At 35.8% G+C, this 14,156-nt stretch overlaps 1 protein-coding gene across 7 annotated transcripts in view; it reads left to right on the top strand.

Moving 5' to 3' along the window:
* Positions 1-14,156, top strand: part of ssbp2b (single stranded DNA binding protein 2b) — a 78,308-nt gene that overhangs the window by 43,420 nt on the left and 20,732 nt on the right. For all 7 annotated transcript variants that reach the window (XM_051908904.1, XM_051908899.1, XM_051908898.1 and 4 more), the window contains one exon: positions 12,236-12,325. In XM_051908904.1, coding sequence (XP_051764864.1) covers positions 12,236-12,325 — 90 coding nt within the window. The remainder of the gene's footprint in view (positions 1-12,235; positions 12,326-14,156) is intronic.

The following is a 14,156-nucleotide window of genomic DNA, read 5'->3' as shown; positions in this document are numbered from 1 at the left end:
TTTCATTTGTGATTATCTTCATTACTCCTAAGCTTAGGAGAAACGAAGTTCATACATAAAAGAAACGTGATAAATATATTCCTGAGCTATGAAAGAGCAATCCCTGAGCAGTAAGGTTTTCCTCTGGGTGCTGCTTTTTCACACACACACATGTATAAATTGAGAAAGAGGAGGCATATCTAATAGTTAATGATATTTACTGGAGCAGTTTTACAGGCCGGCAGCAGTAAGACAGGCCAGCAGCCTTGAGCGACATCCAGACCTCTGATGAACTGATAAAACACTGGAGTGCGCATTCATGCTGGCGCCGAAGAAGACATAGCCTTGCCATGCAGACGTGGCCAGACCCACAAGCCACAACAGCACCATGAGCTCATGCTGCAGAGAATGGGACGGGCCTGTTTGCTGACTAACAACACCAGAGATGAACTGGAGAAAAGTGTGGGGGAACCAGGTTTATGGGGTATCTGCAGGACTGGAAAACTCTCATCTTGAGTCTGGTTGGTTTCAGTTCACTGAGGTCAATGTGAGTTTAATCATTTGGGAGGGGCGTGTATCATTTTCAGTTGAACCCAATACGACCCCACCCAAAGAAACCACCCTGCTGTCACCCCACATGGCCTCTGTTGTAGTCGGTGCCAGAGGTCACACCCTTCAGTCACACCCTTAAAAGTCACATTTATCTCAGATGTTTCTCTTAAAATTTGCATGAGACAGTTGTTGACGTATAGTAAAGGTGCAGTCAGATTAGCAAAATTTTGTAGCCAAAAAAGGTCAATTGTCTATAGTGTACTGATGTTTGAAGCACAGCTCACACAGAAGTCACCTTCTGTCACAAAGTCACAAAGAATCTACATGACCAACGTTAGCCCGTTGCGAAATCTGCATGAGGAAATCTTTTGCCCTCACGCAAAATTCTTCATTGTGTAGATTCCTATTGAAATGTCTGTGAAAATTAGCCATACAACAGTAAACGTGACCAAACCTTAAATGTATAAAGCTATAAAATGAATGTGGAGTGCATAGCTTAGATTATTTGGTCTTGGAAAAATCTGATGAGAAATATTTTAATTTATATTGAGATACTGTGGAAAACCTGAATACAGAATGAAATATTATTGAGACATCTCTAAAGAATTACTGACAGCTTTTCCCTTAAAAAAACTGAGAAGCATGAGAGAATTTGCTTTTCATCTTGACTAGAAGGAACAATTGAGATATTAAAGAGATCTCATCTGTGCTTTTTTTCTCTCTTAGGCTGCATTTACAATTCCGTTTTGTTGACTATATCCAATTTTTTTTGACGTCGACCAGCTTACATCTTCTTTTAAAAGTGACCCATATCTGATATCTGCATTTGCACTATACACTTGGCGAAACAAACCAAAGTAGATGTACTGCCCTGGAAAAGTTTAGGCCGAAAAGGAAGTAAAAGTGGCACAGTTTGCAATGTACGCAGACGAAATGATAAAACAAGCTTTTGCTTTCCATGCCATCTTTAAAGGTCAGCAAAACATTGGTCTCTTAAAGGTGCTCTAAGCGATCCTGGGTGGAGTAACTTCCTGTTGACGTTCGAAGTGTTGTCAAACAAAACAGAGGCTAGCTAGACCCTCCCTCCTCCTCCTCCTTCTCCTCCCCCTCCTCCTCCTCCTCCTCTCCTCCCCCTCCCCTCCGTGAAACGCAATAATAATAGCAAGATAACGTTAGCTTCGCGTTTCACAGTAAGCATAAACAACGGATCCGTCGTAAACAAATTTATTCAAAGTTGTCAATAGGCTATAAACGAATTCATAACAAACAGTGGGTGAAAACAATCCTTATTTGTGTTTATATCCTTGTGTTGGTTAGGCGAATATGAACGTCCATTTAGGATAACAAAAAAATGGTTTAACTCACCTGTCCAGCAAAAAAAGAGCCACCTGAATGTCGGATTGGAAGCCCTTCTTCCGCCGGAGTTCTCGCCACCTTTCAAAGGCTTTTCCTATGTAAATTCGGGACTTTCCGCGTTCCTTCTCCTTTTCCCTTTTCTTTTCCAGGTGTTCATTAGAACGTCGTCTCTTTGGTCGTGTGTCGGCCATATCAAGATCACATAATTCGAACTTCCCTCTTTATGCTTCTCTCTTCTACACACCCCTTCATGTGCACGCGCACTAACCCCAAAACTCCACCCCCAAATCATTCTTGTCGGTTATTGGCTGGAGCACTGTTTATTATGTTTCGTGGTCCAGACTGCACCAGTTTGTTTTTGTTGCCGTTTTTTCTTGTGGTGACTACAGAGACTGCGTTTTTTTACAGTGTGTTCAGGGGACAGGCAGCTAGCGGATAGTGAGGAGATGTTTGCTGTATGTGACAAAAAATGTTTTGGCCTAAAAACGCGTGACATCGCTTAGAGCACCTTTAAGGTGGAGAAATAAAGAGGAGGGTCCTTGTTGCAGCCTGTGCGAATGTAGCAATGATCGCTGCTGTAATCACTGTGGTTGGTGTCCACCTGAGTTGATGTCATTCCCCACCGTCACTTTTTGAGTGATGTACGACTCATATTGATGGGAATATCTGATCTGTCCACATATTCATAAACGTTTTTTTTCCACATATGAATGAGGCCTGAAACCGATCTGAGAATATCGGAATCCATTTGGTTTTTTACTGCTTACACGTTTGTGGGTCACATCCGATCTGTATGGAAGCTTGTTTCCACCACGAAAAAAAAAAAAAAAAAAAAGATAATTGCGACTTTTTTTCTCACAGTTCTGACTTTTTTCTCAAAATTGCGAACTATAAAGTCAGAATTATGTGATATAAAGTCGCAATTGCGAGTCACTAAGTCTGAATTGTGTTATGTAAAGTCGTAATTGCGAGTTATAAAGTCAGAATTGCATTATATAAAGTTAAAAAATCAGAATTGCGTGATATAAAGTTGCAATTGCGAGTTATAAAGTCAGAATTGCGTTATATAAAGTCGCAATTGCGAGTTATAAAGTTAAAAAGTCAGAAGTGCGTGATATAAAGCCGCAATTGCGAGTTATAAAGTCAGAATTGTGAGATATAAATTTGCAATTCTGACTTTTTTCTTAGAATTATGAGATATAAACTCGCAATTGTGAATAGTAAAGTCTAATTTTGAGGAAAAAAAGACTTTTTTCTTGCAATTGCGAGTTTTTCTCTCACAAGTCTAAGAAAAAAGTCAGAATTGCGAGTTTATAATGCAATTCTGACTTTATAACTTGCAATTGCGACTTTATATTACGCAATTCTAAGAAAAAAAGTCAGAATTGTTAAAAACTGCCTAAAATGACAGAAACGATCTTTGGAAGAAAAATATTTGAATTTGACTGTTTAGTTTGTCTCGCGTTCATTACATTACATGGAGAGGGCGGGGTTTATGACCTATACTGCATCCAGCCACCTGGGGGCGATCAAGACGCTTTGGCTTCACTTTTCAGGACTCGTGTGGCACACTTGCTTGAACCATGTAATATAATAATAATGCGACCTTAGAGTTCACCCTTTACCAACCTCCTACCAACCACAAAGTTCTCAAAGTTTTACCAACGCCCTAACGTACACAATGTGAAATTCACCACGCTAATGTTAAATTATTGAAGTTCTTTTCTCAGGAGAAACCTCAGAGAAGCAGAAGGTTTGGGTCTCTGTCGAGAATTATTTAAATTCATATTGAGATATTAGGGAAAATATGAGCACAGAATGAGGTATTATTGTGACATCTATTGAAACGCTACAAGATTACTGAGATCTTTATCCTCAAGAAAAACATCTGCAAAGCATACACGTCTCAATTTGTTCTCAACCTTGTCTGTTAAAGACATCTAATTTGTGATTTTTATTTCCTATGTTAATTGTTAGAGTTCAACCTTTACCAACCTCCTACCGACCACAAAGTGATTGTGATGAAAGCCACGACAAGCGGCTTGTGTTGTCAGAAACCACATGACGGCTTTGTTGTAGTCACGCATGTGACATGTCAACATGTACATTCAGCCTGGCAGACGATACTGTAATACTTTGGTGTAATTGCTGTAGTCAGATGGAGGAGTTTTGACACAGTGTGGTTTATTCCAGGCGAGCGCTTGGATCTCATTCCTCGTCTAGCGTTGGTGGACCTCCAGGGAGGTGCAGTGCACTGGAGCCGTTTCCTAGGCAACCTTTTTTTTTCCATCTGGGCTTTGAAATGAGGACCTGATGTGATTGTTAGCAGCTTGGGCTTGTGCCATTGAGTATGCGGCTCTATCTTAGCCTTCACTTCCCTGAAACTCCATGACATCACCGATTCCCACGTCTGACATACCGTCTGATGGACACACATTAGCACTCTGTCAATAGAAAATATGCTTACGTAAGGGGTTTGGTTATTCATTTATTCCGTTTTGTTGGGAAGCCACATTACAATGTTTTAATACTACTGCCTTGGCTTTTTGAAATTATGCTTTTAATGGCACTTGTAATCATTTTTATAGGTTGTAGTATGTTTTCAGTGAAGTACATAATTAACTGATCTACTATTTAAGCTGCTTCTTCTTCTTAGACTAAATTTGAAACCGTATCTCCTAGGGCTTTCAAGCTACAAACACCAAACTCGGCTCAGACCTTCAGACTGTTCTGACTCGGTGTGCTATATCTTTTCTAACTGATCCGACTTACGATTTTCGTTAAACAGAAGGTCAAATCTATGAAAAGTCCCATAGACTTTCATTGAGGGGTCAAAACTTTTGTTCAGTAAGACTTATAGAGTATTTAAGCTATCACTAGCAAAGCTTACTGACTATCCTAGGACAACATGCTAAAAAATGCTAGCAACAAACTAATTCATGCTATCAACACGTTAAAACATACTAGCAAAATGCTAATTCATACTATCAGAATGCTATAACATGCTAGCAACATGTTAGATCATGTTAGCAATATATGCTAATTCAAGCCAGCGACATGCTAAAACATCCTAGCAATGTGGTAAAACATGCTAGCAACATGTTCATTCTAGCAACATGTTAAAACGTGTTAATGCTAACAATGTATGGAAAATGTTAGCATCATGATTAATGTTAGCAACGTGTTAAAACATGCTATCACCATGCTAATTCATGCTAGCAACCTTTTAAAACATGTTAGCAAAACATGTTAATTCAAACATGTTAATTCATGCAATGTGTTAAAACATGCTTATTCATGCTAGCAATGCAATTCATGCTAGTCTCTTTCATTCATTTTTCTTTCTTTCTTTCTTTCTTTCTTTCCACTTCACTAAATTTAAAGTTAATAAAACTTTCAAATTTTTATATGGCTTTGTCTAGCGAACATCAGAGTTTGTTTTCAAATTTAGTTATATTCTGCCGCCTTGCATCAGCTACAATCAGTAGCAATCAATTTCAAGCACGCATCACTATTACTATTACGATAAACTGGACAAAGTCTACAGGCTGGACACACGTCATATCTAAGGTCTAGAACACCCTAGCAACCATTTAGCAACATGCCAAAAACCATTTAAAACACCTTAGCATTGTGCTGGTGTGTTTTTCACAAGCAAACACCTCTAATGTTTTCTTCTGTAAAATGGGGAAAAAAATATTTATTAGGTTACATTACAAATGTTAGACTTTAGCAGTTTAGTGTAGCTGTTTATCATGTTTATCAATGGCAGCATATGTGTGTCTCCAGTACAGGAAGTGTGTATATTTAGCCCAGACATTGACCTCTTGTTTTCTCCTAAAAGTTTCCCTGTTGTGGTTGGATAGTTGATAACAACTGGCTTACTGTTGATATGCAATAAAACGGTGGGTGGCATTTTCTGTACCTGAATATTCTGTGCAGGGGACATATCAAACTACATATTTATTGCATTTTGTAGCGTTTTTAGCAAGTTTTGGTTTTATATGATAACGTTTCACCTTCTCTTTTACTCTTAGAAATATACAGGCTGTTTTTGCTACTGTACCATTTAATGATCTCTGTTATGAATGGCTGACCTCTTCAGATAAATGATTAACAACACCCCCACTGAAGCTGATGAATACGGTATGTGTGTGATTATGTAAACGTGGAAGGTATCAGGGGTTTAACAGATTTTTACTTGCTTTGCCAACATTTTCACTGGCCCTTATGTAAAAAAAAAAATATATATATGAATGTAAAATTATTATTTTAAATAATATTTATGTATTCAAGGCTAATTTTAAACATATAATGTTTATTTATTGTTTAATACTTATTTCTAAATATAATAATTTTTAAAATGTTTTAAAACTAGATGATTTTTGAAAAATACCTAAATTTTAAATATTATATATAAAATAAATAAATATTAAAAACAATATGTATATATATATATATATATATATATGCAAATACATAAATATATGACATTTTTATTATATATTTTCTCTTTTTTCCATCAAATGTTAAGTTTTCTTTAAAAAGACAATTTGCAACTATAATTTGCAATTAATGAAAATCATACAGTAGTATTTTTATACAAAAAAGCAAAAGAAAACAAGATACAGTGAAATTTAGAAAATATATACAAATCAGTGAATGATAATATCAACAATGAAAACAACAATATAAATTATTATGAATTATTAATATCATCAGCCATTAATAATAATAATATAAAAAGGGAAAAAAGAAAAAGTTAAACAAACAAACAAACAAACAAAAAACTAATAACCAGGGCATATATGAATATCATACAGTTTTTATAATTATAAAAGAACTCCATAAATTCATAAACACTTCTGCTGGAAGATTATGGCATTCATGGCAAAATATTGCTATTTACAACCCATTCTTACTGATGCTACCAAAACTATTACATACAAGTCATTAAATTTTAACAAAACCTCTATGTCAGCAAGTCAGATCATTTTACTTAGCTGACAAGTTTAAAAAGTTGACAAGCAGAATTCACAACCAAACGTCATGAATTTTTTTTTTTTTTTTTAACTTTGCAAGGCATAAAAACACATGTACATGGTGATCAAAAAATGTAAGATATAGTGCTGGACCATTAAGGCAAGTGACATTGTTGAGCTCTGCATATATCGATGTTCTTTGTGTTGTGAACATTAGTATGTAAAGAATTTTTTTCCTTTTGTTTCTCTCTCTTATTGTGTAATATGAGCTCAGGTGAATTTTACACATGCAGTTTAATTAATCACAGAGCAGAAACAATGTCAACACAGAGCAGCAGAAGGAGATCTCCCAGTCTTTATTCCGATCTGAGCCGTTAATCGCCAATGAAAGGCATCGCAGAGCGATGACAAATGTGTGCGTTGAGCGCTTCTGCCAAAACAAAGACGGAACAGACTTCAGATGAGCTGCATTGTCGGCTTCCCAGGAGAAATTTCCAGTCCAAATGTTTGTCCACTCATAAAGCATTGCAGCGCCAGATTAGGATCCTCATTACCATTCCCTGTAGTGGATTAGTCTCCTAGGGAGGTGCAGTGGGGTAACTATTAGCCCCTCCATCCTGTCCCCGGACCCCATGCTGCTGACCCAGACTGTATGCTATCCCATTTAAGAGGCTTGATTTGAGGACTGCCAACTGGATTGCCAAATCTCCAAATGTCCTGACCTGACCCCAGGTGCACCATGGGAGGTATTTCTGTTCGTCCTCTACAAGCAATTCAGTTGCTAATATATTGTGGTTTGCCGTTTTATGCAGCAACAGATGGATGTTCATGGCAGGCTGCGTCCAATGTTCCCAAACTACTAAATGGGAGCTGTAATGAGAGGGAAAGTGTTCTTAATTAATTACTTTATATCCAAATTTGTAGGCTGGATTTGCTTGAAGCGCTGCACTCTGACAGTCGCTGTAGATTTAATGTTTATGTTATTTTGTTTTGCAGACACTAGTACAGTTTACACAAAACACTTTATGCGTTTTATCATCATTCTTATGCTGGAAATGTAGTTTTTTCGAAATTAGAATCTAGTGATTGCAAAACTAAGCTTTGCAAAGCTTTTGGGTCAATTGAAAGCATATGCCGTGCACCTTGTACCCAAGTTTTGATGACCAACTGGTCTCTAATCAGTGAAAATAAGTGCCTACAGGTCCCTGTTATTGATGACCACACGGATAGGAGAGTGGACAGTCTGTTAGCAGGCCAGCACTCTCCAGTCACTCAATCTCACTCCCTGTCGCAGGTAATTGATTTCATTAATCAGTGCTAATCGGGAACACGCTCCGTATCCACCAGGAATCAAGTGGGCCTGCACAGGTGGAGGGACTCCCGCGGCATGCTGTTGAGTTGTTAATTGTCAGAAGTCCTTTAATTAACATTCACCAACTGGACACAGGAGGACGGACCTGCCAATTGATGGCAAGGGTCTGTCAAATGGAGGGAACCTCAAATGATTGCGGTACTTATTTTGCTTTGATATTCTTATAACCATGCTGCAAAACTGCATTTACAAATGAGATCTGTGCTGCTGTTGACAGGTTTTAAAGCTAAACCTGTGCTTAAATAGCTTTTTTGCTATACCCACCGTGGCAAATATGCGTCAAGCTACACCGTTTTAATCCTTTTCCGTCTTCTCTTAAATAAACTCCTAGCAGGATGTGCGTTTTATCAGTTCCCTCACAATTCCAAGAATGCCTTTATTACACTCGGCACTTCAAGCTCTCTGTCGCAAGAATGTAAAGCTTACAGGCCCATTACACTTGACAGAAGGCTTAAGAAACAACCAGAACTTACGGGATGACGAATTAAACCTAAGGTGCCACCAAGCCAAACGGTAACCAAAGTCCCTGAAAAGTAGCCACTGAATAATTCATAATACAAATGCTTTAGCCAAAAGGTGGTAGGTTTACCATAGGTGGGGCATGTATTATTTCCACCACGGCTACGTCATAAGTGCTTGTTTATTGTTGTTTACATCGATTGTTTGCGTTGACTGTGTTTTTGTTCCTAAAGATTGGCATGGTACACACACACACACACACACACATACATATAATTAAAAAATAAATATATAATAATAATATATACTGTATTTTTATAATTATATGTATATATTTATTATATTGATATATATAGTAAATTGAATATTTAGTACATTATTAGTGTGTGTGTGTGTGTGTGTATATATATATATAGTAAAATTGAATTAATTTTTTTATTTAAATTATATATATATATCATACATGTATGTATATATATATATATATATATATTTATATAGTAAAATTGAATTAATAATATTTTTATTTAAATTTTATATATATATATATATATATATATATAATAATTGTATTATGTATAACTTATTTATTTTATTTATATATATATATATATATATAAATGTAACATACTAAAAATATTATTATCTATAATTTATTATTGTAATTATTTACATATATATTTATGTATATTTAATTCATATTAATTTATATTTTGAATACGTAGTGACAGTGTCCGCCCCATCTAGTACATCCTCCTAAACTGAAGTTCATACAAGTATATTTTTGGGTTAACTATGCCTTTAATTGTGCAAGAGAGAGTCAATGAATCAATATATCTAACTGATTTTCAAGTCATTTTTGGCATATTTCTTACACAGTACTCTGTTTTCAATGGTATCAGAAACACCCGCCACAAATTCACCTCAGCCAAACACTTAAACGTATTAGCTTCAGCAGGTCACTGTTAACGCTTTTATCACTTAGATTTTAAGACAGTCAGACATCTTTTCTTATTACATTAGTGCCATTTTAGTTTCTCCTGAATGGGATGCACGCTAAATGAAAGTTACTCTAATCAGAGGCCAGATTTTATTGCCGTGCCCTCGGCAGCGAGGTTTTTATGACTGACTGTGGACCCGTGAAGAGCCGAGGGACGTTAGTTTATCTTTGTTGGTAGTTTTGATAGAGTGCTTGCTCAGCACGGAGGGCATTAGGCTCATTATTGTGCCGCTACTATCAGGAGATGAGACTTCAGCGTTACTGCGGGAAAACACAATATTCAGTCCCTCGCAGCAGGATCTTATTTACCACGAGTATGCTGTGACAAAAGATGGCTTCAGCGTCGATAAAACTGCATGGACGTTTGCGCCACTCTTGTGATTTTTATTACGTCTTGTTGAACTGTGGTCGAAAGTGCTGTAGCTATTTTCATTGTATAGCCATATAACATTAGAAAACTCCTTCCGAGTCGTATATATATCTCCACCTTCAATTTGCCAGCAACTTCTTTGTTATTACTGGGCGGATATGAGTGCATTTCCCCTGCTCATTTCCCTGTGTGCCAGGGGTAATCAGACTGTTGTGTCTAAGTGTGTGTCTCTCTCTCTTTCTCTCCGACTGCATGTCAGTAATGCTCCACACACACAATCTCAAGTCATTGCAGCACAGCCCATATTGGCTATGTCGCCGTGCCAGTGTGCCAATCCTGCCCGGAGCTGTGACACTTACAAGCCTCCTTGTGCTAGATAAAACATTTAATCCCAGTCAGTCACTTGACGGCTGTTGTCAGATGTCAAAACAAAGATTTTCGTCATTACTTAACACACATCATCATGTACAGTGTAAACTGTAACTAAAAGCAGTGACGCAACTAACTTTACTACGTTTTTCAGTAGTGTGACTGCAGCTCGAGTGTTTTCAAAACAATGCAGCTTTTCCAATAACTACTTTTTCCAATGAGAAGTGATGTAGCGTGACAAAACCTTTCCTGTCACATTGTGTTGTGATGAACTTGTTAAAAAATTGTTCTTCTGTTTTGTAGCAAATTTTTAGTAAAATACAGCTGATCACTGTGATGAGGGTGTTTTTACAGACATGTTTATCACATTTAGCATATTTATTTATGAGCATATTTAAGTTTTGAGTAAATATATAAATACATAATATTTCTATAATAATATGAAAACAATAGAAATATACATAATATTGAATAATATTGTATAATAGTGTTAGGATTTGAGTAAATATATAATAAATTAGTGCTGTCAAAAATTAATCGCGATTAATTGCATCCAAAATAAAAATTTGTGTTTACATAATATATGTGTAAGAAATATTAAAGAAATATTTACACGTATACATGTGTATGTATGTATGGATGTATATATAATTTATAGTATATATAAATATAAATATTTTATGTATTAATAAAATATATTTTTGTTAAATATATACATGTGTGTATATTTATATATACATAATAAATATACACAGTACGCACACATATATTATGTAAACAAACTTTTATTCTGAAAGCGATTAATCGCAATTAATCGTTTGATAGTACTAAAATAAATACAAAATATTTGTATAATAACAATGTATATAAATTGCATACACACTATTATTATTGTATTTAATGAATAATTATATTATTTATTTCTATATTTATTATTAATTCCATTAATATTAATATTATCAAAATATAAATGAAAATGAACCACAATTAATTAAATATACATAAAAATATATTTAAATACATTACAATAATATAAATAATATTAAATATAAATAAATATTAAATCTATATTAAATAATATTAAAAATAATAAAAAATATAGAGGAATCTTTATTAATATCTTTATTAATATTTTAGTTACATATATATATATATATATATATATTAGATGACATTTTATTAATGATATTATTTTAAATAATAGTAATAAAATGTATAAATAACATTTATTTATTGTATTTATTTGAAAATGGGAGGAATGAATTGGGATACAGCCTTTGAGTTTCGACATCACCAGAGGGAGACATAAGGTCAACGGGACGTCATCCATCCACCTCTGCCTGTTCTGTTCTAGCGTTGAGTGTGTGGTTTACGGAGTTTAGCACAGGAACCTAAACGGCTTCCTCATTAGCTCCCTGCATGGGGTCCGGGGCCGCCCGCGGCTCTCTGCATCCTCAGACAGAGTAATCCTGTCTCATTTCATGTCTTTTTGGCCTGCCATCTGACCTCTACCATCCCTGCCTGCTTGCTTTTATTTTTTGGAGGCAGCTGAATGTGTTTTCAGACAGAAAGCCAGTTCTTCTGGTGGTTAGCAGCTGTTGACAGTATCCATGTGTCTGTCTAAGAGATGTAGATTTTGGCTTCCAGGGAGTGTTTGTTTATGGGTGTGTGTGTTTGTCCTTGAGTGGTGAATGACCATCACAGTGCAGTGTTTGAGTAAGTGCTGCTAGCTGTATGTGTGTGTGTGTGTTGGATGTGCTGTTTAACTGGAATTGTGTGTGTATTTGTGATTGCAGAGTGCAGCGGCAGCTCCGAGTCCTGTCCTTGGAAACATGCCCCCAGGAGAGGGTATGCCAGTCGGCCCTGTTCCTCCGGGCTTCTTTCAGGTACACACACATACACATACAAGCATATGCTGCATAGCAATGGAGAGCTATGATCCCAGCAGACTTAACTGCCATATATTTGAAGTAAAAAAAAAAAAAAAAAAAAACTGAAATATGAACATTTAAACGGTGGCTGTGAAATATAATGAATATGTAATATAGTGCATTTATTTAGCAAAATGCTCTTCTCCAGAGTTCATTTTTCTTGCTGACTGTCGAGATATGGACATTTAATGGCTTTTCTGAGGTAAATGTAATTATGTTACATGGCATTGTTTACAAGCTGTTTTATTGACGTCTTTCCACGGTTGAATCACTAATTGAGCAATTTAATGAGACATGATTTCATGTTTGTTTCATGCTATAATTAGTAATAAAGAGGAAGAAATGATCGGTTCCCGGGCACTTGAATTGAGACGTTACAGCGATCTGTAATGCCACATTAAAGAGCGCCAAAAACACATTTATTGTCTGAATTTCGTTAAAAAAAAAATTACCAGGAATTTACAGGATTAAAGAGTATTATTTTACAATAAATTACTGTAGTCACAAATGTACAGTGTAATTAATACATGCTGGGTCATTTTCTTACGAATAATATGTACTGCGAGTAATGTACTGCTCTCGTTTTTACTGTGAATGCACATTATAAAGTTGTCTTTAACCATGCCACTGTAAGAAATTATATTGTTTAGTACTGTAATTGTTTTGAAGTCATCATAATGGTGATCATTGTTCCATTGCTTAGGATCTTGTATATTCATATTCAAATTTCTGTTCTAGCCAAGTCAGAAGTGTGACAAATGAAAACATTTGTTTAAACAATGACAATCTAGAATATAAAATAAGCTAATTGGCTGATTTTTAGTTAGTCAAACTATACTATTATTAGCGTTATTTCAGGATAAAGATTTACCAATATCTTATTTCAAATTCATAATTGTTTGTAGATGGATATTTCACAATAGTAGAGCATCTGCTGAGATTTATCTTTATAAGGTGTGACATCATCTTGCAACACAAGATTTTTTTTTCTTCCATCACCTAATGAAGCACATCGATACTCAACATACAAAACATGGTGACACTCAACAAATAATAATTGTGCAGTAATGTATATTGTTTGCTGTGGATGGTCAAGTTGAGTGTATTGCACTCAAGTAGTATTCCTAGTATTCCTTGAGGTGTTGCATACTTCATGCACATTCATAATTCTAGTATGGGTAGTATGGCATTTCTGAATATAACCATAGTCTGTAGAGAATATCAAAACTTCATGCCAACCGTTTTAACTACCCATTTGAACATTATATGAGCTTTCCTAAAGCTCACACAGTCATAAACTAGCTCTATATGAGCTTGAACCTGTTTTCTTTTTGTCTGGTAGTTTGCATGCGAGTCAAATTGCACGGACTCAGAGTGATTGAGCATGACTTGTGTTTACACACTCACATTCCGGATTTTAGGACGAATGTGTCTTTGAATTCTCTTAATTCTGTGTCCTTGAGCCTTTCTGCGCAACAAAAAACACACACCTGTGGCTTAATTCTTGCAGGCTGAATGGTTCATTCTGAACAAACGTTCTTCTGTTCATACTTACGGATGCAGTGCGATTGTGAAGTCCGCTTCAGAGAAAATTAGTGTGGCCTAGCATGGTGATCTGTGAAAAAACTGACACGCTTTTCTGCCATTCACATTTAGGCGAGTCGTTTGCTTCTGCAAAACCATAACCTTTGACCTGTGAGACTTTAAATAAAGTGTAGAATGCGTTTTTCATTTTTTTTCATTTTATGGCCTTGAATCACCTGTTTGATGGAAAGATGTGCAGATG

Source organism: Ctenopharyngodon idella, chromosome 10 (genome assembly GCF_019924925.1).
Source record: "Ctenopharyngodon idella isolate HZGC_01 chromosome 10, HZGC01, whole genome shotgun sequence".
Taxonomy (NCBI): Eukaryota; Metazoa; Chordata; class Actinopteri; order Cypriniformes; family Xenocyprididae; genus Ctenopharyngodon; species Ctenopharyngodon idella.
This window is presented reverse-complemented; position numbering and strand designations above follow the sequence as displayed.